A 23958-nucleotide genomic window follows, 5' to 3' on the forward strand; every position below is an offset into this window, starting at 1 on the left:
GTGCTTTAAATGATGAAAAAATGCTTTAATACAGAAAATACAGTAAATATAATACAGCACAGCATTTATTCTTAAAACACTAGGAGCCACATTGTTTCTTAAAATCCAGAATTGTAACAACAGAAGTGCTAATGAAATGTCACAATAGTCTCTGACCTTTCCATGTACAGTAATACTAGACATTAGAGCAAACATGCCCTTTAGTGCTGATGAAACTGCAATTCCTTGCCTAACATTACAATTTTCATTCATTCATTCATTTTCTTTCAGCTTAGTACCTTTATTCATGAGCGGTGCGCATCGATGGATTTCCTCTTCAGTGTTTGGACTTCCAGCAGTGAAATTTAAACCACACTGAACTGAACTAAACTGAACTTCAACTCTGAAAACTGGACTGACACAGTTTCAATTCACTAGAACTTCTATGTAAAGCTGCTTTGACACAATCTACATAGTAAAAGCGCTTTAGAAATAAACATGAATTGAACTGAATCAGAGGTTGCCACAGTGGAAGGAACCACTAACTTATCCAACATATGTTTTACACAGTGGATGCCCTTCCAGCTGCAAGCCAGTACTGGGAAACACCCATACAAACTCATTCACATACATACAGTACGGCCAATTTAGTTAATTCAATTCACCTATAGCGTATGTCTTTGGACAGTGGGAAAAACTGGAGCACCCAGAGAAAACCTACGCGAACACAGGGAGAACATGCAAACTCCACACAGAAATGCCAACTGGCCCAGTCGGGACTTGAACCAGCAACCTTCTTGCTGTGAAGTGACAGGGCTAACCATTGAGCCACCATGTTTTGTTTATGGGAAATATGTCAGCAAGACAATTTCAACCAAACTCGCATTTTCCCATCACAATTGAATGGGAAGTGAACCTTAATGTATTATTAGAAGCATTTGACTCATTCACTGCCAATGGGAGTGTGGTGTTCTTGGAAATGTACTTTCAGTGAGTCAGAGTCAGCGACATGTCCATCATAACACATCAGCCTTGAGTCTCCGTATCCCAGAATCCCCTGTGCTCTCATTCATTCTCTCACTGTGCCAGTGAGCTAAACTCCAGCCCTCCAAGCTGAAATGCTGCGTTTTTTCCCCCCTGAAACTCACAATTTTTATATATGCACTAATATAGCTGGCGTGCAAGTATTATGTGGCTGTAAAAAGCAGATGAAATGCAGCATGACTTTATTTACCCCAATAAAATGCTGCAACGTGTCTGATTAAACTCGTAGATCAGGTTCGGTTCTCTCTATTCATACTGGTCTTCCACTCTCTTTGCACTCGTTAATTAGCGTATTAGCGAAGCTCCAACAATAAAGGCTCATTCTCCATAACAACAGTCGTTTAGCGACAGGACCCTTGTTCTATTACAAAAGAATAATAGATTCACAAGGACACATTTCCGCCAACATACTCAAGATTCATGCCCCAGGTATGTATCTGCACGTGAGAAACCCAGACAACAGACATCTGGTGCCATAGACATCCCAAGGCGTCCCTTATCAGCCGTTTGCAAATGCTAAAGCACCGCTAAACCCTCTTCGGCTGTTGAGAATCTAATTTCCGACTTGCTCCAAAAATCTCTGAATATCATTTTTTATATTGTATCATTAAATTCCTTCCTAACACACACGGACCTTAAGATTATGTTCCAAAACAAGTGTGCGTTGTATTTTGGATGTTGTTAATGCTTCCAAGATTTTTAACTAACTTAACCCTCAAACCCTTGGGCAACTATAGCTTAATTATTCATTCATTCATTCCCTTTATTCGTCAGAAGTCACCACAGCAGAATGAACCGCCAACTTATCCAGCATATGTTTTATGCAGCGGATGCCCTTCCAGCTGCAACCCAACACTGGGAAACACCCATACACACTCTTTCACACACATACACTATGGACAATTTAGCTTATTCAAGTCACCTGTACCGCATGTCTTTGGACTGTGGGGGAAACCGGAGCGCCCGGAGGAAACCCACGCCAACACGGGAAGAACATGCAAACTCCACACAGAAATGCCAACTGACCCAGCCAACGCTCAAACCAGTGACCTTCTTGCTGTGAGGTGATCGTGCAACCCACTGTGATGCCCTTAGCTTAATTATGTAATAAGGAAATATGTTTTTGTTTAACTGGTATTTTAGCAGCATGACTAAATAAATAAATTTTGGTCTGAAAAGAATTTAACAAGGATGCCAATAGGCTCAAATCACCAAAATCTAGTCATAAATATTTTATAGTTTTGTCAATTGTGATTTTTAAAATTGATTTTAATTCATAATAAATGATTAGTTCACCATGATTAGTTCACAATTTTTTTACTTATTACTTACCCTCAAGTCAAACCAAATCCCAATCCATGAGAGTGTGTAGGTGTTTTTCAGTACTTGGTTGAAATTGAACACAGAATATTTGCAGTTGAGAGGTCTTATGCTTTTAGCGTTGTCCAGAGAATTCGTAGAAAAAGAGGATGTATGTATGGGTGCGGCCAACGGAGGACTGGAGAATGATTGACAAATTCCACTAAACTCCATCTGTTAATATCAGCTGCGAATAAAAACTGGAGTCAGGAAAGTAAAATTGTTGTGCACCTCCTAAATGTAGTTCTTGCATTGCATTGAGGATAACAGAATTCTGTGAATCGAATTATTCATTTGTATCCAATAAATTACTAATATTTTTGACATTGAAGAAAAACCTCTCCTGACCTTTTTTATTGAACACGCTTGCAATTGATTAAATATTCCAACGTAATATTATAGGTGTTACTCTTCATCATCCCCACAATCTACATTCTAACAAACATCCTGACATTTGAGCATTTTCCTTAATCCCTAAACATATGCTTCAGTTGTGAGTCGAAATGTGAGCTTGCATTCAAATTTATTTGAAGGCATGCTTTTTATTTTTTTACTCATTCCTATTTTTCTCTTCCTTGAGGTCGAAGTGATAAACTAGCCTATTTTATAACACCGATGTAACATTATGCAAGTCTTACATATACAGCAGTGTATGTATGTAATTTCAGGGCATTTTGCAAATGGCCTGTACAACAGAGGAATCCATTTGATGCGAATAGTGCTTTGTGTCTACAGATTCCTCCAAGTATTGCTCAGTCAGCACAACAAAAAAGTATAGTTTAGCTAGGAGAGGAGGATACTGTGTGTACAGAAGTTTACCACTTCTTAAAGTAGTGGATGCAAAAACACTAAACCCCTATACTGTATCTCATAGGTTTGCATTAATTTTCTCTCTGTGTGTGTGTGTGTGTGTGTAAAGAAACAGCTGAAGTGTTTGGAGTGATGGACAGAATAAAGCGATTTTTATGCAATTGGACATATTAATTCAAAGTGAAGGAGCTTAAGTCAAGCAGAAAAGCTTTGCTCAACTAAAAAGGTGCTGTGATAGTCAGTTGTTGAAAGTAAGACTTTGGATAAGAGTCTACCCATCTTGACCGTACTCGTGTTTTTTCTTGTAATAAGTCTTTACTGCATGTTGTGGTCAAAACCTTCGTAAAATAAGATTATCAAATGCCTGCATTTGAAGACAAAGATGTGAGTCCAAGCATGTGTTAACCTTGGTATTTTTTTCTACACACTGCCTATTCTGTTAACATCTGCCTCCTCACTGAACATCGTTTATGAGCATTTTGATTCTGTCATACTCTAATTCATCACTCAATGCTTCTACTTAGCAGACCTTGACAAGCGTTTTAAAATCCCCCCACGTTTACATAAAGACACGCATTTATACAAAGCAGAGCAACCTTGAGTTAGTGAGGAGCGTTATTCCTCCTTCATAAAGACGTCCTATTCAAACTAGTTTTTTTTTTCCTCTCTCTCTCTTTCTCTCCCTCCACATTTTTGTGTGTTAGATTGAAGTACATTGAAGCTGCATGTTCTGGGTGGATTCCAGGAGGATGACAAGTGACAGAAAGAGCGAGAGAGAGATTTCAATGTGTAACAGCATTTTTGTTTTGTACTTACACTTATTATTATATTATATATATTGTATATAATATATATATATATATATATATATATATATATATATATATATATATATATATATATATATATATATATATATATATATTGTAAGTGTATATTATATATACACTTATATTATTATTATTATTATTATTATTATTATTATTATTATTATTATTATTATTATTATATTTCAAATATGTTTTCAAACAGTGCCATCAAATGGTCATTTCACCAGCATGCATTCACTTAAATAAAGCTGCAATTTTATAACAAACCCACAGTCATATTAATATTTGAGTGTTTGGTTGTTCAGATTTGACGCAATATTAATTAAGGTTGCAGTCAACCATTTTCAGTCAGTCAGATTAATATTTGTATGGCTTTACTAAAGATACATGACTGAATTGATCATCACACACCTTTTAGTGGCTTTATATGTAATCAGACAGCGCCATCTGCTGTTAGATAAAGAAAGTGTTTATTCTGAGACCATAGTTTGATGCTTACAGCAAACGAAGAAAACAGTTTACAAGAAAGAATGACAGAAATCTAGGACTTCTATTTAAGTCCGCACCCTGGATTTGTTGAAATAAACTGTTGCATAGGTCACACTGTCTGTTGGTGGTGTCTGTTGAGAGATAATTTAATTAATTAAAAGTGAAAATATTCTTAGGGAAATTGGCAAAAAAATCTGTTGGCAACACAATAAGTGAACAACATTCTCTAAAAGACAAATATTGATATACTGTATTGACTCCATTAATCTGCACTCACCTCATTTCTTAGATTTGTGTTTGTTATTTCTGCAGAAAAAAAAGGTAATTATGAAATGGGGTTAAAATGAGATGGCATCATGAAAGTCCTGCTTGAGAAAGGTCTTACCATGACTGTATCTTCTTGTATGATGGTATGTTTCAGGGCTCTTTTCTCTGATTCCCAGTGTACTTCTGCGCTTTGCTAGAATGAGGGAATGAAAAATTAAAAATTAAAAAACATTTTCAGAAATTTTGTGCACAAACGTCACCAGTGTTATGCAATAGTTATGTGAAAGCTTCCCTGAGAATTGCTATAGGTTTTGTGTAGCTCTTTATTTTAAAGTTCTGTTTCACATGCATGAAGTAGCCTACTCATAGTATTACATAAATTAGGTAATAACTAATGTGCAATCCTGAACCTAGCCTTAACCTAGTAACCTTGTTCAATCCAGTACTTTTTAAGGAAGTTACACAGTATGTACACATATTTAAAAGACCATTTGCCAAATTACACCGACACATTCACTTTGTTATCATATAGCATATTTAGGTTTTGATATGCTTTTTAGTACAACTGTTAATATTTGTCTATTAAGTCATTTCAATGAAAATGCAAGCAATGTACATATAAAACGATATATAAAATATAAAATGAAAAAAAAAATTATATATATATATATATATATATATATATATATATATATATATATATATATATATATATATATATATATATATATATATATATATATATATATATCACTAATCTAAATACCTCTGTCATTCTTCATTTCACTGATATTGATATAGACTGGTTCAGATTCCTCAGCATCAGCTTGCACTGAAATTATTGAAAGAAAGAAAGAAAGAAAGAAAGAAAGAAAGAAAGAAAGAAAGAAAGAAAGAAAGAAAGAAAGAAAGAGGTAATGGATATAGAATTTACTTTAATAATATAAACATACACAATAAACATCAGCATAGATGAGACCAGACACTAAACCAAGAGAACACAGAAACTTAAATGCACACACTGATTAGCACACACTGATAACAGAAAAGGGTAAAACGAAAGAACAGACAAAGAACGGAACATACATGTGATGAAAATAATCATAAGATATTTTTTTAAGATGTGTACTGGAGATGAGTGAGTGGGTTTGTTTGTTTTTTGTACCTGACGTTTGTTTTCTGTAGCAGTAATACGAAAGAGCTCCAAGCAGAATCCCAAGCAGACTCAAAACAGTGGATACTGTAATTTTTCTGTATTTTGCTAAAATAAAACAGACTTCATTAGTACATAAAAGTGTAAATTAATTTCAGCTGGCTTGTACCTGTATCACTTGAAGATGAACTTGAACAATACTTTGTGCTTGGTTTAAATTTTTTGTCAGACTTTGAAATATTCTGAAAAATATATATATTATGCTTCATACATCCTTTATGCTCTGCTTATTTTGGTTGCCATTTGTTATGTTTGTGGTTAGTGTGAACCTATTTAAAAATTTACTGTATATATTGGACTCACATCTTTGTCTTCAAATGTATAGGTGTCTGATAATCTTATTTTAATTATCTTAAGTTTATCAACCTTTCTCCTTGTGACTACAGATTTAAACATACAAATAAATACAAATTTCATTTTTATGTGTTTTAGAGTGTCTTCTAGAGAAAAAAAAGAAAAAATAAACAAAGTCAATAAATTTTTTTTAAAGAAAATAATTACCGTTGCATGTTTTTTTTTTTATTATTAACCAAATATTTTTTTAAACCATTAAATTTAGGATTAACAGAAATGTATTAAATATGTAAATCAATTCAACAGCATTATGAAGACATGAACAGAAGTGAAAAGTCATTGACATTTCCAATTCTATTTCAGTTGGGGTCTATTGCCCAAAACACGACAAATATAACTTTTTTCCACACCTGTGTTGTGAGCGTGTGTGTACATGTAGGCATTAGGTCTCACCCTTTCATAATTGTGTTTTGAATTTTTGGATTATTTTATTTGTACTATCAGGCTTTCATTTGTGTCAATTTTCAGTTTTAAAATGATTTGGTTTAATTTTATAGACTTTTAAAAATCATGTTTTTAACTTTAGAAGCTTCGATTTTTAACAGAAATATCTTAATTCCGAATATTCATCGCATCTGGAAACAGATGAAACTACATTTTAAGATAAAGTCACTTTCTTTTTTAACTCCCGTTATCAATCATTTACTCCATCAACATTAGATGTGACTTTTACGCAATAAAAGGAAATGCGTGCACATACCGTAGAGGATCTTTTCGATGATGGAAATCTAGCTTCATTTATTCAATTACAACAGAAATTAAAATTCTCTCAGAATTACAAAGAATCTTCCAAAATATTTAACCTCTTTGCGACAAATGTAATTCATCAGATGCAGATCTCTCTCACAGTTTTATTTTTGTTCTAAAATACAGAATTATTGGAATGGAATCTTTGAAGTGCTTTCTGAGGTGTTGAAGTTGCAATTACTTTCAATTAGTTGCAATTGCTTTCAATTCTGGGATTCTCTGAACAAATGCATTTGTTGTCAAATACACAACATAAATTGCTCCCATACTGTTTAACTACTGCCTGGAAGCTACTACTGTTTTAGAAAAAAAGGAATCCCCTACATGTAAACTGTGGCTTGGAGAATTTAACTCTATGTTACATTTGGATCGAATTAGACACTATTTGTAAAAAAAAACTCAAACTATTTGACAAAATTTGGAATTCTTTTATCTGTTACCTTGAAAAAACAGGTCTTTGTAACAAGTTGACTTGTTGTGTTTTTCCTTCTTTATTTTTATTTGCTTTGCCTATGTTATATGTTGTAAAAAATATGTAAAACAAAGAATCCTTTTCTTTCTGAATCTGTGTCTTCAATAAAATTTATCTGACAAAAAAAATGTTTTTTTACATTTCAATTTGAGTCAGTTTTACCACAATCACAACAAGTGTTGTTTTTTTACACACCTTCAGAACAATTTAATTATGCACATGTCAGTGTGAGTGTGTAGGCCTATTGATGTTGGTGGTTACAAGGACATGAAGTCCTTGTAATTCACTAAGGTGTCCTGTTTTTTTTTTTTTTTGTTGTTGTTGTTGTTTTTTTGGTGGTGGTATGTGTGGGGTATGGCCACATAGAACTAGCGATTATTACTGTAGAAATTTCATTACGCAAATGGAGCGTCCCTGTAAACCACCAAGAGGCCTACCAAAGTGTGTGTGTGGCTTAATTGTGAACTGATATTACCTTGGTTTGTTGCAGTTGAGTTTTTTGGTGCACTTTGGTTTGGTGCAGTTAAGGTATCGGTTGATCTTTGGTTTGATACAGTTGAGATTTTTGTTGATATTGTTGGAGCATTAGTAGTTCCTGGGGTAAAGCTGATTACTACAGGCGCCAGAGCTCTGAGTTGATTCTCTGTAAAAACTGCACACTGCCAGAGCAGCGGCTCTGTTTTAAAGCTGGACAGATTCACTGTGAGTTGTAATTTATTGTTTTTCTCAGTCATAATTTTCTGTTTTTCCAGCAATCCTCTGTTTCTCTCCATCCTGAGCCAAACCAGCGTCACTGATTCAGTCACTTCAGAAAGCTCACAGGTGAGAAGCACAGACTGACTCCTCGACACAACACCAGTGGGCTCTACTGACACTGAAATCAACAGCAGATTTTCCATTTAAATGCACAGAACACATTTACAAAACAAAAAGGATTTGCATGTTCAAAGATCAAATATAAATAATTTATTTTGTTCAGTAAAAAACAAACAAAAATACATATTAAATGACCTAAAGATGTTGTAAGAATATTAGCCTTTCTATCGGTTCCTTTTAATTAAACTGTGCCCTCACTGTAAACTTACATAAGCTGAATTGAAAAATTATTATCCTTTTAAAGAGCGTTACTGTACAAAATGTTGACAAAATAGTAAGAAAAAGATTAAACCTCTGATGGTGTGTAGTATTGTAGTTGTGTAGATGGTAGTTTCTGTAATACACCTGTATGTCCCACTATTGTTGAAGAGGACAGGTGAGATGTGAAAGGTGAAAGCTTGACTGTTGTATGTGGTTGAAGAAAATCTTCCTGGTTTAATTGTTCCTTTGACTTGAACTTTTCCTCCTTTTTCAACAGTTATTAGATCAATCTGTGAATTAGAGCTCTTCTCCCACGTCCACCTCCAGCTGTTATATTTCCTGCTTGACTTGCAGATCAGTGATACATCACTAATACTGGAGTTCTGTCTGTATATAGTGTGATTTTTGTTATTTCTGTGTGAGTCTGGAAAGGCAATAGGTAACCCAGCCAGTGAATTACAGTAAATACGTCACAGTTACATTTAAGTTTTTAACTTTTTAAGTTAAAATATTCTTTATGGAAACATTTTTCTGGATTATTATTTTTAGGAACGCTAAAAATATACATACGTGTTTTGACATTAAGAGTGTGATTTCTAACAGTTTGTACTCTTCCATCTTCAGTCAGTCTGCAGTAATATTGGCCTGTATTGTGTTCATCTACTGTGTGTAAGATGATGTAGGCAGAGTTGTTGTATATCAGAGTGGTGTTGGATGTTGGTTCATTATCTGTTTCCCACTGCAGTGTTGAGGATTCAGACAGAAGAGAGACGTCACAGCGCAAACACACATCAGAGCCAGGAGAGACTTTGGAGAAATTAAATGTTAAAACCAACCACGAGAAAAGGTATTACATTTAAAACAATGAAAAATGTGATTGTTACCTTTGATTTATTGTTATGTAACTATTTAATTAATTTTTTTCTGTGTTGAAAAATCCTTGAACTTCAAGTAAATTTGCTAAGGATTGTGCACAAATACATCTTGCTTTAATCAGCATTTTCTGATCAATGTACTAAACAAAGATGATATAATCCATGCTTTATAAACATAGAATTGTTTTGAATTTAGTTTGTTAATCATCCATGTACGTTTGATTTGCTGTCGTGTAATTTTTAACTTCAGACTTAAGTGCATTTGAGAGTGACTAAGTAACATTTCTGAGCAATTGTTTTGAAAATATTTTACTTTAGCACATTTGTTTATAATCAAACTGTTATCTTAAAAAATGCAGTATAGATTCTTGCTCTCATTTATTTACCTCCAATTAGAATGTGTGTAGAGTAAAATGTACAAATAGCAAAATAAAATAAAAATCTTGACAGATAATTGTTCATTTTGAAATGATCACATGGTTAAAGTCAGACTCACCAACAGCTTGAAATCTGGAACCAAATCCACAGATCAAAATAAAGGTTTTAAATAGTATAACTGACATGATTTTTCTTTTCACTGCCTCAAGTAAACTGATGCAGTCTGAAGAGTTTAAAGAAAGAACTAGCCAGCAGCTTTAACTGGGCGGTGCAATATTCAGAGATCTGTCTGTCAAAGAAAAGATCAGTCAGCAGAAGATTTTTACAGAAAACATCTGTTCTGAAAGATACTGTACTAGGTTACCACTAATATGTTCTGCAGTGTGTTGCAATGTTAAATTACAAGTAGAAACAAAAATCCGACAAACTCAATTATAGGTGAAAACAAAATAATTGTTTTTGTGAAATGTTCTGCATGTTCAGGTATTGGCTCAAACAGTTTTGACCCATTTTTAGTTGTCTTACTTAAATTAAATGTTTAAAAACATAAGTGTTAAATTTAGACTACTGCATTTTGCACATTTCGCTCATCTCCAGAGCAGGAAATGATGTGCTTAATCTGAACTGATCTTGAGGTTTCACTCAGGCGCACAATTATAAGATCTAAAGTTTGATTATAGCTCGCAACCAGTTTTAATAAACATCTGTTTCTGAAACTTGGTTTCTTTAAACGCATGTAAATAAAATATTAAGAATGTTATTGCCCATGAATATGGATTTTACACTGCTGTTACTGGAAGTAATTATAATCATTATAATGAAATGAAACAATAAATAAAAATAATATTATTGTTACTGTTGTTTTGCAGTTTTATTAGGCAAAACCCAGCAAACGATTTTGAGTTTTATTGACGTTGAACAGACATCTAAACGTAGACAGCTTGGCTAAAACAAGGCTAAATTTGAGCTGTCAGTGAAAATCTAATATTTGTCGAAGAATAGGCCAAAACTAGACTAGTCGTCAAATAGACAGACTTTATATGTGTAGTCATTAACTTCTGTTTATTTGATGAATAGTCTAGTTTTTACCTATTCTTAAACATCTATTAGATTTTCACTGACAGCCCAAATTTAGCCTTGTTTTAGCCAAGACGACTATGTTTAGACGTCTATTAGACATCTATTATCTTTTAAAAACAAAAAAATGCTTGCTGTAAAGCCTTTATCAAGCTTTGTAATGCTGAAATTACATGCAATGTAAAAAAAAGTCCTATTAAATATGCAAACAATACATTTAACTGAACTGATAATACAGAACAAGCCCTTGGCCTTGAAAGTTGAAAACATGAATCTCCCCTTACACTGATTTTATACTTTTCAGTGAAATGCAAACAATATAAATAATTATGTAACAATATATAAAAGACTATCATGCAAAAGTTGTTTTGTTTAGTATTAAAAAATGCTAATCCAAATCATCTTAAGTTTCTCTTTCCATTTCATGAAATACAGACCACTTTGCTACATTTAAGTTGTATGCAGTGAAACCACACTGGGGTCTATTTCTGGCATGCTAAATAATAATTATAGTCAGATTATATTTGCATTTGTGATTTCCTGTGCAAAACTAAATAAATCACACGCACAATCTCACATGAGCATAGAACAAGATTTATCAGCTTTAATTGATTTCTGTAGCAAATTAACAACAAATACACCTACATAAGTTTATTAGATGTAATCATTAAATGTTCTGTTGAGGAGTTTCATTGTCAAGCTTCACCGTGCGGGCTGCGTGTGTAGATGATTGTAGTACTGCAGTCTTCCATCTGTAGATATTTATATAAATGTTTATTTACTGTATGTGATTAACTTGTAACATTAGTAAATCAAAAGAACAATCTGAAAAGTTTATAATATAATGTTTCAAAGCTAACCTCTAAACTTGCATGACTGGTTTTAAATGTCTCATCACCTGGAAAAAAGCAATCATATATTTAACAAAATTTTCTCACAGTTTTTAAAACCCACACACACACACACGCGCGCACGCACGCACGCACGCACACACACACACACACACACACACACACACACACAAATAATGTTTAATATTAATGTGCAGTACACAAATATATAGTTAAAGTCAGAATTATTAGCCCCCCTGAATTATTAGCCCCCTGTTTATTTTTTCCCCCAATTTCTGTTTAATGGAGAGAAGATTTTTAATTCTAGTTTTAATAACTATTATCAGACATACTGTGAAAATTTCCTTGCGCTGTTAAACATCATTTGGCAAATATTTAAAAAAGAAAAAAAATCAAAGGGGGGGTTAATAATTCTGACTTTAACTGTACTTTTAAGACAATTCGGTTGATATGAACTAAAGGCAAATGTGTAACTAAATTGTAAATAGGCAGAAGTGGTAAAAAAATTACAAGTCTAATACCAGTAAATCATTTAGATTGATCCAGAAAATGTGCGTGCATTTGAAGCTCTGATATTCTCTATGTCTCCGAGATGAGCTCACCTGTGTTTCGCAGATATTTAAAGACTAGAAGAGCCAGCAGAATCAGCACACTGACAGTAACAGCACACGATACAATGATCACCATCTTCAGACCACTGTCCTCTTTGTCTTCTGTACAAACACAATAATAATTACACCAAAACCGACCAGTGTCATTATTACAAAGCATCAAACCATTGTATTAGTGTCTCATATTTAACATGTGGGTAATCTACAGTTGAAAAAAGTATTAAAGTATTGGTTGATCTTTGGTTTGATACAGTTAAGATTCTTTTTGATATTATCGGAGCATTAATTTCTGGGGTAAAGCTGATTATTACAGGTGCCAGAGCTCTGAGTTGATTCTCAGTAAAGACTGAACACTGCCAGTGCAGCGGCTCTGTTTTAAAGCTGGACAGATTCACTGTGAGTTGTAACTTGTTTTTCTCAGTCATCATTTTCTGTTGTTCCAGCACTCCTCTGTTTCTCTCCATCCTGAGCCAAACCAGCGTCACTGATTCAGGGCCCTATCATACACCGGGCGCAATGCGGCGCAAGGCGCAACGCAATTGTTGTTTGCTAGTTTCAGCTTGGCACAAGAGTTGTTTTGAGGTTTTGCGCCACGCTGTTTAAATATCAAATGCATTTGCGCTCATATGTGCGCTCATAGGCGTTCTGGTCTAAAAAAGGAGGTGTGTTGAGGCGCGTTGCTGGAGTGTTGCTATTTTAAGAAACTATAATAGATTGTTTAATAGACCAGAACAAAGCCAGTCTAAAGTCCAACGCAGAGCGAGTTAGTTGTTCACCTCGCTTACACAAAATACAGACAGACTGTACAGTAATACGCAAATATCTTTACATATGAAAAAGAATTAAAATATTAAGGATATAGGATATAAATATAAAGGATTAAAATATTACAAAACATATTATTTTCTAGCCTACATAAATATAAAAACCATACTTTCATGCCTTCTTCATCTCGGGGGGCTTTTTCAGTTTGTTTTATAACAATTTGCTTTTGTATAATGTTATTATTATTAGCTGTATTATTTATTATATGCTTATGTATATTTGTTTTATTAAAAACAAGCTTAGATTTGCCCACCTGTCAGGTTTTAGACCATATGGGGCATAGCATGTGTATTTGGATATAACACAGGTTTTTGACCACACTTCGTTATTATTGTTCATTTTTTTTCGTTGTCTGGAAATTAGAACTGAATTTAGAAATAGTTTTGAAACAAATTTTTCTGCTTAACAAACGAAAATAATTATTTATAGGCTAATGGATGTCTGTGCTTACAAGACGTTTCCTTATCCACGAGAGTGAAAGTGAAAGTAAATAATGAGCAGGCTCATCTCTCATATTCATGCTGTAGATGTTCTGTTTAACTGTTTTCTTGCTAGTGAAATGCTCAGTTTTTCCACTTACAAAGTCCGTCATGTAAATAGCAAATGCGCTATGGCGCAACGCAACTGACTCTTAAAGGGAATGGGAGATGAGACTCTGATTAATTTATTCTCAAAACACACCTATAACTCATTAAGAAAATAAGCTCAACCCTTTTAGACCATGCGCCACGGCGCAAAGTGGATTTTTCCATCCTTAAAATAGCAAAAGTGGATTCCAACATGCAGGGCCGGCCCAAGCCTTCAGGGGGCCCTAAGCAGGATTTTATTTGGGGCCCCCTTGGTGCAAACAATATGACAAATTATCGTTGATCCTTCATTATTCGCACACCTTCAATTTAAACATTCAGTATTGGTTTTATTTGCTGTAGCTGTGTTGCTTACATCATAAAATATATGTTTTAAGACAATTCTAAATATTATTCTGCAGAAACAACTGCCTATTGATCCCACTTTGAACATGACTACTTGCCACAAAACTAAACAATTAGACACAAAACATTAATCTGAGCTGTAATTAATGTTGACAGAAACAAAAACAGCTGGAAGTAGCCAATAGCACATTTATTATTATTATTATTATTATTATTATTATTATTATTATTATTATTATTATTATTATTATTAATATTATTATTAATATTATTATTATTCAGTCACAAAACGCTGCCAAACAGTCAAAAATTTTGATAATAAAGATTTTTTTAAAAATGGATATAAATGTTAACACTGGAAAAAAAAAGTATTTTGGAGTTCAAAAATCTTTAAAAAAAAATCTATCAAATAAAATAAATCAGGAATCATTTTATAGACATATTCGCATATATCATATTGCTAAATATCTAGAAAAAAAAATGTTTAGTTTTTAGAAATAATTCCAAATTAAGTAAATTTTTTCTGTAAAACAAACAAATTAATCTGCCAATGAGATATGTAAAATGATCTTATTTAAAACCAAAAACAATATTCTTTTATTTACCCGAATTGGCATATTTAGTTTTTTATGAAAAAAAAAAAAAACATTATTTTGACTAAAAATATGTCTAGAAAATGTTTATTGGTTTCAGAATTTTTAGATATTTGGACTAGGAACAAGACAAAAACTAGAAGAAAATCATTCTTGCAGTGTATTTACCAACTGTCAATGATCCTTGGTACATGGCTGTGTAATAAGAAATTTGAACCAAATGTTTAAATCAGAAGCTTATTTTTTAAGTTTATGAAGCATTTTGCTGCTGTGCTGTGCACTGTTGCTTCATTCACGATATGAGTGATTCTGCGATATATCGATAGATCACAAGAAAACCAACCACGATCGATATATCACAATTTTTGTAAATGAAGGAGAAAAAATGCTTAAAAGTTATGATGCATTTATTTTATTAATATATGTTCACAAAATTGCAATGTAAAACAAGCGCACATCTGTCAAACAAGCTTAACAGTGCTGATGTGCAGAGAGTAGTTTGTGACTGAAAAGAGCAAAGCTCTATCATAGCAGTAGAATCTCAATTTTGTGGAATATGAATTGAAGAAAACACTGTCAAAATAGTAATTTATTGCTTTCTGGTTTTCTGTAAACTTAAAACACTTATTACAACTTGACCCACTTATTTTATGAAAACATTTTATGCTTAGCCTTGGTTTATTTTTAATTAAAAAAAATCCTGCATTCCCACTAGATTAATATTTTTTCTTCAACTGAAAAAGTGAGCAAAGACTCCTCTGAGCATGTATGAGGTTTTCAGCAGTGGAGAACATTAGTTATTTATTCATCTATTTAAAAAGAGCATCATTTTAAAGATTTTAATTCCCCTAATATTTTTTAGCCAAAATATAATCTACAAGACTTTGGGTTAAAGGGTTAAATAAACGCAAGGCCCTTCAAATCATACGTTCGTGCCTTATTGATTTCTTTATCTAATATATATTTTGGCGGAATTAAAAAGTTTGAGCACATATTCCTGTATGAAGTCACAGCACTGACCGCGGGCACGCGCGAGCGATATAGCCAAGTGAAAGCGCGTCTGTAAGGAAGAAACTAGCGGAAAATTCGGGGGAGCTGGAACACAAACACCTTGGTCCCGCTTGGACAGAAGAATGTGTCCGTATGCCTGAGATTTTCACCATTCCAATGGTGTCAGTGTGTAAGATGGATAAATTAATTCAGATCTTTTGTAAATTTAGATAAATATCGATAACTGGTGCCAGAGTATGTATTGCGGCCGTAAATAACATTATAAATGGGCATATATTTTGTCCCACCCCTAATCCACAACCCAACAAACTAACACTAAAGCGAAAGTCACTTAGTCATTTCATGCACCCTTGGGGGCCCCCTGGTGGCCACGGAGCCCTAAGCAGCGGCTTAGTTTGCTTATGCCTTGGGCCGGCTCTGCCGACATGCCTTTAATGGTTTTGCGCCCTGCGCTTTGCACTTTGCGCATGGATCGTCAAAATAGAGCCCTCAGTCTCTTCAGAAAGCTCACAGGTGAGAAGCATGTTGTATGTGGTTGAAGAAAATCTTCCTGGTTTAATTGGTCCTTTGACTTCAACTTTTCCTCCTTTTTCAACAGTTAATAGGTCAATCTGTGAATTAGGCCTCTTCTCCCATGTCCACCTCCAGCTGTTATATTTCCTGCCTTACTTGCAGATCAGTGATACTAATACTGGAGCTCTGTCTGTATATAGTGTAGTATTTGTTGTTTCTGTGTGAGTCTGGAAAGACAATATTGGTAACCCAGTGAATTTCAGTAAATACATCAGTTAGTACATTTAAGTTTTAAACATTTGAAGTTAAAATATTCTTTATGGAAACATTTTTCTGGATTATTATTTTTAGGAACGCTAAATATATACATACGTGTTTTGACATTAAGAGTGTGATTTCTAACAGTTTGTACTCTTCCATCTTCAGTCAGTCTGCAGTAATATTGGCCTGTATTGTGTTCATCTACTGTGTGTAAGATGATGTAGGCAGAGTTGTTGTACATCAGAGTGGTGTTGGATGTTGGTTCATTATCTGTTTCGCACTGCAGCGTTGAGGATTCAGACAGAAGAGAGACGTCACAGCGCAAACACACATCAGAGCCAGGAGAGACTTTGGAGAAATTAAATGTTAAAACTTACACTGAGAAATTGTATTACATTTAAAACAATTCAGCTCACCTTCATATTGTGACTGAACTGTTTGAACTAATGGAAATTCTGTATATGAAAAACATTTAGTTATGACACTTACAAACAACAAACCTTGCTGAACAAAATCCATAATTCAAGTAAATTTGTTTAGGACTGTGCACAAATACATCTTGCTTTAATCAGCATATTCTGAACATTGTAATAAACAAAGACGATATAATGCATGCTTCCTTCCAATTAGAATGTGTGTAGAGTAAAATATAAAAATAGCCAAATAAAATAAAAAATCTTGACAGATAATTGTTCGATTTGAAATGATCACTTGGTTAAAGTCAGACTCACCAACAGCTTGAAATCTGGAACCAAATCCACAGATCAAAATAAAGGTTTTAAATAGTATAACTGACATGATTTTTCTTTCCACTGCCTCAAGTAAACTGATGCAGTCTGAAGAGTTTAAAGAAAGAACTGGCCAGCAGCTTTAACTGGGCGGTGCAATATTCAGAGATCTGTCTGTCATAGAAAAGATCAGTCAGCAGAAGATTTTTACAGAAAACATCTGTTCTGAAAGATACTGTACTAGGTTACCACTAATATGTTCTGCAGTGTGTTGCAATGTTAAATTACAAGTAGAAAAAAAAATCCCACAAATTCAATTATAGGTGAAAACAAAATAATTGTTTTTGTGAAATGTTCTGCATGTTCAGGTATTGGCTCAAACAGTTTTGATAAAGCCATTTTTGGTTATCTTATATTAAATGTTTAAAAACATAAGCGTTAAATTTAGACTACTGCATTTTGCACATTTAGCTCGTCTCCAGAGCAGGAAATGATGTACTTAAGCTGAACTGATCTTGAGAATGACTGAACAAACAAATGAAACGACACTGCCTTTGATGATCTGTTTGAAAACAAAAATGGATCTACTGATTAAAACTAAAGTAACAGAAGAATTCAGCTAAAACGAGTAACTTAAAGTTGAGGTAGGAAATGTTAGCCTTTTTGGTAATAGTCACTGAATGACTGTGTCCTCTCCTGTATTGAAGTTGAAACGGCCATTTAAGGAGTGAAATAGAAAGTGTAGAAAAAAAGTTAAATGTATAAACTTCTGATGGCATGTATAGTTTGTTTGTTATTTTCATTATAGGAATCTGGAAAGACAATAGGTAACCTGGTGAATTTCAGTAAAGACTCTCTCAGAAGCTTTGTGAAAGGGGTCTATATATATATATATATATATATATATATATATTTTTTTTTTTTTTTTTTTTTTTTTTTTGCCCAGAGCAGAAAGATGATTTGCTAAACTGAATTTAACTGATATTGAGGTCTTTCTTCATTTTCACATGATCCTTCATAAAATCATTCCAATATGCTGATTTGGTGTGTAAGAAGCATTTAATGTATACTTAGGAAAAGTGTGTATATATAAAACTTCATAATTTTTATTATTTACATTATTTTCCACTTATTTAAATGTCCTTCTGTGTTCCTGTGTTGACATGTATGTACCCTGAGCTCCTTATATGTTACACTTGGTGAATAAAGCTCACTCTCATTAACATAACAAATATATTTACTGTCATTTTTGATCAATTTAATATATGCTTGCTGAATAAATGTATTAAAACTTTGATAAAAAATACTCTATTGTTTTGTAAATTAACGCATAAATAGGTGATTATTCATTCATTTTCTTTTCCAGCACATGTTTTACGCAGCGGATGCCCTTCAAATCCCATCCCTGGGAAACATAAACACACACTCATACACTACGGACAATTTTGCTTACCCAATTTAGCTTACCCAATTCACCTGTACCGCATGTCTTTGGACTGTTGCGGAAACCGGAGCACCCGCAGGAAACCCACGTGAACAGAGGGAGAACATGCAAACTCCACACAGAAATGCCAACTGACACAGCCGAGGCTCGAACCAGTGACAATCTTGCTGTGAGGCGACAGCACTACCTACTGCGCCACTGCGTCACCCCAGTAGGTGATTATGTTACTATGAAAAATATAAGAAATTATTATTATTATGAATGTCCTTTTCCATTACACAGCTATACGTCTGTGCCTTTTTTTATCTCAAAATTACACACATGCATACATTCAGGCTTTAGTGCACATAGGCAACGTAATAATTTAGCATTTCTCTTTCAATTATATTTCATTATTTAAAATGCTTGTATTTAAATATTTTTCCATTCTGACTATTAGTTAGTTGATTTATTTTTTCTTAGCTTTTTCCATTGCAGGAAGTACTGTGCTAAATTTAACACAGTGGTGTGTCGCGAAGCCACACCAAGGTTTCAAGATGATGATCTGATTACCCAGAGATTGTGTGTGTGTGTGTGTGTGTGTGTGTGTGCGTGCGTGCATGCGTGCATGTGTGTGTGTGTGTGTGTGTGTGTGTGTATGTGTGCGTGTGTGTTGCATATGTGCTTCTTATGCAACTGAAATCCAAAGACCACATAGTTCATTAGTCTTATTTTTATTATGTTAAAAGGAATAATGGACATGTTATATTTAATACAAAATTTGTTTGATCCTCACATTATATAATAAACTCCATTCAATAATAAATAAAAATTATAAATTTATATTATAAATAAAAAAGAATAACAACAAAGAAAAAACAATGTAAAGTTCTGTAAAAAAAAAAAGAAAAATTAAAAGCTCACTGTACTTTAATAGCTGAGTAGATGACCACCCCATTTTTGTCCAACACCTGTAAATATGGAGACGTACAGTAAAAGTAGAACTGAACACAACATTATAAAATGCATTATTACAGAATGTGTTTCATTGCTGACCTCTGAACTTGCGTGACATGCGTCAGCTCCTGAAAAAAAGTATTACAGTCATATATTGATCATAGATTTCTCAACTGATGGAGTTTTTATTTGGTCTTACCCTGATTAGATGCTGCTAGTGTTACTGAAGCATAATGGATGTTGTCGTCATCATCTTGTGATTTTAATCCAATGACTGGACCTGCATCAACTGAAACAATACAGTATTAGGGGTGAGTGGGAAAAAAAACACAGGCTACTTGCAACACACATGGTTTAACCATTTATGCACATGCACGTTTAACAAAACTAATGGTACTTACTGGTTACTAATACAGTTGAAGTAAGAATTTTTTTTCTTTTTTCAATATTTCCCAAATGATGTTTATCAGAGCAAGGAATTTTTTACAGTATATCTTATAATATTTTTTCTTCTGGAGAAAGTCTTATTTGCTTTATTTCAGTTAGAATAAAAGCAGTTTTTTATTTTTTTAAAAACCATTTTAAGGTCATATGGTCATTTTATAATGTGCCCTTGAGATGTTATAATCTGGCCCTCCTAGGGGGATGTTTGCATTTCATTTCCGCTCATTTGTGGTTAAAAAAAAAAAAAAAAAAAAAATATATATATATATATATATATATATATATATATATATATATATATATATATATATAATATATATATATATAATATATATATATATATATATATATATATATATATATATATATATATATATACATGCTAGAATTATGAGACTACATATTTACTATATCATTTTGAAACAATTTAGAATATATATATATATATATATATATATATATATATATATATATATATATATATATATATATATATATATATATATATATATATTACACTGTGAAACGTGCACAAACTGAGAAAGTGAACCCCTCCCCTACAATATGTCTGATTTCACATCTCATTGCAGCCAACAAAATTATAAAAATTTGCAAAAATGAACCATCTTCAACATTCTGTCTGTCTCTGAGATGAGCTCACCTGTGTTTCGCAGACATTTAAAGACTAGAAGAGCCAGCAGAATCAGCACACTGACAGTAACAGCACATGATACAATGATTACCATCTTCAGACCACTGTCCTCTGTGTCTACAAACATGATGATAATTACACCAAAATTGACCAGTGTCATTATTACACAGCAACAAACCACTGTATTAGTATCACACTTTTAAACATTTGGATAATCTACTGTTGGGGCAGCACAGCGGCTCAGTGGTTAGCACTGTCACCTCACAGCAAGAAGGTTTTATGGTTCGAGTACCGGCTGGGTCAGTTGGCATTTCTGTGTGGAGTTTGCATGTTCTTCCCATGTTCGCGTGGCTTTCCTCCGGGTGCTCCGGTTTCTCCCACAGTCCAAAGACATGTGCTAAAGGTGAATTGAATAAACTAAATTGGCCATAGTGTATGAGTGCATGTGTGAATGAGTATGTATGGGTGTTTCCCAGTACTGGCTTGCGGCTGGATGGGCCTCTGCTGTGTAAAACATGTACCAGAATAGTGTGTGGTTCATTTTGCTGTGGCCGCCTCTGAAATCGAGACTAAGCCGAAGGGAAATGAATAAATTAATGAATAATCTACTGTTGAAAATATTCTTATTATGAGTTAAGGTGAAAAATACTGTATATTAATGTTTTTACCTTGGTTTGGTGCAGTTAAGGTGTCTGTTGATCTTTGGTTTGATACAGTTGAGACTTTTGTTGATATTGTTGGAGTATTAGTAGTTCCTGGGGTAAAGCTGATTATTACAGGCGCCAGAGCTCTGAGTTGATTCTCAGTAAAGACTGCACACTGCCAGTGCAGAGGCTGTGTTTGATAGCTGGACAGATTCACTGTGAGTTGTAATTTATTGTTTTTGTCAGTCATCATGTTCTGTTGTTCCAGCAATCCTCTGTTTCTCTCCATCCTGAGCCAAACCAGCGTCACTGATTCAGTCACTTCAGAAAGCTCACAGGTGAGTAGCACAGACTGATTCCCCAACACACCAATTGACACTGCACATAAAACAACAAGAGAAAGAAAAGTTTTCAATGCTTGATCAGGAGATTTCTTTTAATGGGATTATTAATTTAAATACATTTAAATTATATGAAGGTGCTGTAAGCAATGTATTTTCTTTCATTTCTGTTAGGCTTAATCCTTGAATTATCATGTGCTTTCTCTACAAATTTAAACTGTATTCCTTTCACGATCTCAATACAAAATGTTGACAAAAACTTATATACCTCTGATGGTGTGTAGTATTGTGGTTGTGTAGATGGTAGTTTCTGTAATACACCTGTATGTGCCACTATAGTTGAAGAGGACAGGTGAGATGTGAAAGGTGAAAGCTTGACTGTTGTATGTGGTTGAAGAAAATCTTCCTGGTTTAATTGGTCCTTTGACTTGAACTTCTTCTTTTTCAACAGTTATTAGATCAATCTGTGAATTAGGCCTCTTCTCCCATGTCCACCTCCAGCTGTTATATTTCCTGCTTGACTTGCAGATCAGTGATACTTCATTTTTGCTGGAGCTTTCTCTGTAAATTGTCTTATTTGTCTTAATGTTTCTATTGTATGAATCTGTAAAGAAAATAAGCAACTTGGTCAATTGATGTACAGTACATAAATATTTGTTATTATTTTAAATTAATAATGAATTAAATAAATTACTGCATTTTTTATGGAAAATATGGGGGTGTAAATATATAAACAGAAGAATATTATTATTTAGGCATACAACAAGAAAGAATATTTACGTGTTTTGACATTAAGAGTGTGATTTCTAACAGTTTGTACTTTTCCATCTTCAGTCAGTCTGCAGTAATATTGGCCTGTATTGTGTTCATCTACTGTGTGTAAGATGATGTAGGCAGAGTTGTTGTATATCAGAGTGGTGTTGGATGTTGGTTCATTATCTGTTTCCCAATGCAGCGTTGAGGATTCAGACAGAAGAGAGACGTCACAGCGCAAACACACATCAGAGCCAGGAGAGACTTTGGAGAAATTAAATGTTAAAACCAACCACGAGAAATGGTATTACATTTAAAACAATGAAAAATTTTATTGTTACCTTTGATTTATTGTTATGTAATTATTTATTAAATTTTTTTCTGCGTTGAAAAATCCTTGAACTTCAAGTAATTTTGCTAAGGATTGTGCACAAATACATCTCGCTTTTATCAGTAATATTCTGATCAATGTAATAAACAAAGACTTATTATTATGTAATTATTTATTTATATATTTTTTTTTTCTGTGTTGAAAAATCGTTAAACTTTGGAGAAATGAAATGTTAAAACCAACGGTGAGAAATTATATAAAACTTTATTATTTTTAAAATGATGAAAAGTGATATAAATTTTTTTTTTTTTTTGCTGCTGAAATGCAACTCACCTTCATTTTGGTCCTGAACACTTTGAACTGATGTAAATTCTGTATATGAAAAACAATTAGTTAAAACAGTTCAACAACAAACCTTTGCTAAACAAAATCCAAAAACTAATTAGCTGAGGACTTTGCACAAATAAATCTTGTATTTATCAGCCTTTTCTAAGCATTAGGATAAAAAGACACACACACACACACACACACACACACACACACACACACACACAAATAAGGAAATTATAATAATAAATAAAATATTACAGTAAAAAGAAAAAAAACTTTATCAACCTTCATCTTTGGTATTGCCTGCTTGCATGATTGTTATTTACATATTAAATGTTCATTTAAAAAATAAATATTGCTGTAACCTGGTTAGATTTATGTACAGCACATCAAAAATCTAATTAAAGCCCGGAGCATTGTTAAAGTTAAAAGTTTCAGGTTCAGATAACTCAAATTATCCTGTAGTTAACCATAACTATAACTAATAAAACAAGATAAAGAAAATAAATATTGTTTATTTAGAATGTGGTCAATAACACTTACCTTCTCGAGAGCTGTAACAAAATCCACTTAAAAGCATTAATATAAAAATTGAGATGATACACATGGTGTTGTTTTCAGTCTTTTCCAAAAAGAGGAAGTGCAGAGAAACAGGAAGTAAAAAAAATTTTTTCCTTTCTTCTTTTTTTTAAAAAGTTGGACTCAAGTGTGTTAGCTTTTCTAGCAAAGAGGAAATGTGTTTTGAAACGTAATGATGTGCAAATTTACAATTATATCATTTTTGCAT

The 23958-nt window shown here is 33.3% G+C and overlaps 1 protein-coding gene and 1 long non-coding RNA gene across 2 annotated transcripts; both read right to left on the minus strand.

Moving 5' to 3' along the window:
- Window positions 1-4588: 4588 nt before the first annotated feature.
- On the minus strand, window positions 4589-6033 carry LOC130234441 (uncharacterized). Its single transcript, XR_008838316.1, has 5 exons — window positions 5944-6033; window positions 5545-5610; window positions 4897-4971; window positions 4789-4817; window positions 4589-4642 (listed from the first exon to the last, which is right to left on the minus strand). It is a non-coding gene; the product is annotated as an uncharacterized LOC130234441 (long non-coding RNA).
- Window positions 6034-19593: 13560 nt separating this feature from the next.
- On the minus strand, window positions 19594-23787 carry LOC130235036 (uncharacterized). The gene is made up of 9 exons (XM_056465407.1): window positions 23715-23787; window positions 23175-23213; window positions 22538-22774; window positions 22026-22361; window positions 21441-21794; window positions 20782-20889; window positions 19876-19965; window positions 19776-19804; window positions 19594-19690 (listed from the first exon to the last, which is right to left on the minus strand). Exons 1-9 carry the CDS (start codon window positions 23776-23778, stop codon window positions 19640-19642), a joined length of 1308 nt encoding a protein of 435 aa, XP_056321382.1. The 5' UTR covers window positions 23779-23787; the 3' UTR covers window positions 19594-19639.
- Between the last annotated feature and the right edge of the window lie 171 nt (window positions 23788-23958).

The sequence above is a fragment of the Danio aesculapii genome, chromosome 9, assembly GCF_903798145.1.
Source record: "Danio aesculapii chromosome 9, fDanAes4.1, whole genome shotgun sequence".
Lineage (NCBI taxonomy): Eukaryota > Metazoa > Chordata > Actinopteri > Cypriniformes > Danionidae > Danio > Danio aesculapii.

What these genes read in the sequence shown, in the direction of transcription:
- LOC130235036 (XM_056465407.1), bottom strand. Translation starts at nt 23,778, where the DNA reads ATGTGTATCATCTCAATTTTTATATTAATGCTTTTAAGTGGATTTTGT. An exon ending in TTGTTACAGCTCTCGAGAAG is followed by an intron (nt 23,214 to 23,714) that starts GTAAGTGTTATT and finishes TTTCATATACAG; the next exon opens with AATTTACATCAGTTCAAAGT. An exon ending in TGTTCAGGACCAAAATGAAG is followed by an intron (nt 22,775 to 23,174) that starts GTGAGTTGCATT and finishes ATTTCTCCAAAG; the next exon opens with TCTCTCCTGGCTCTGATGTG.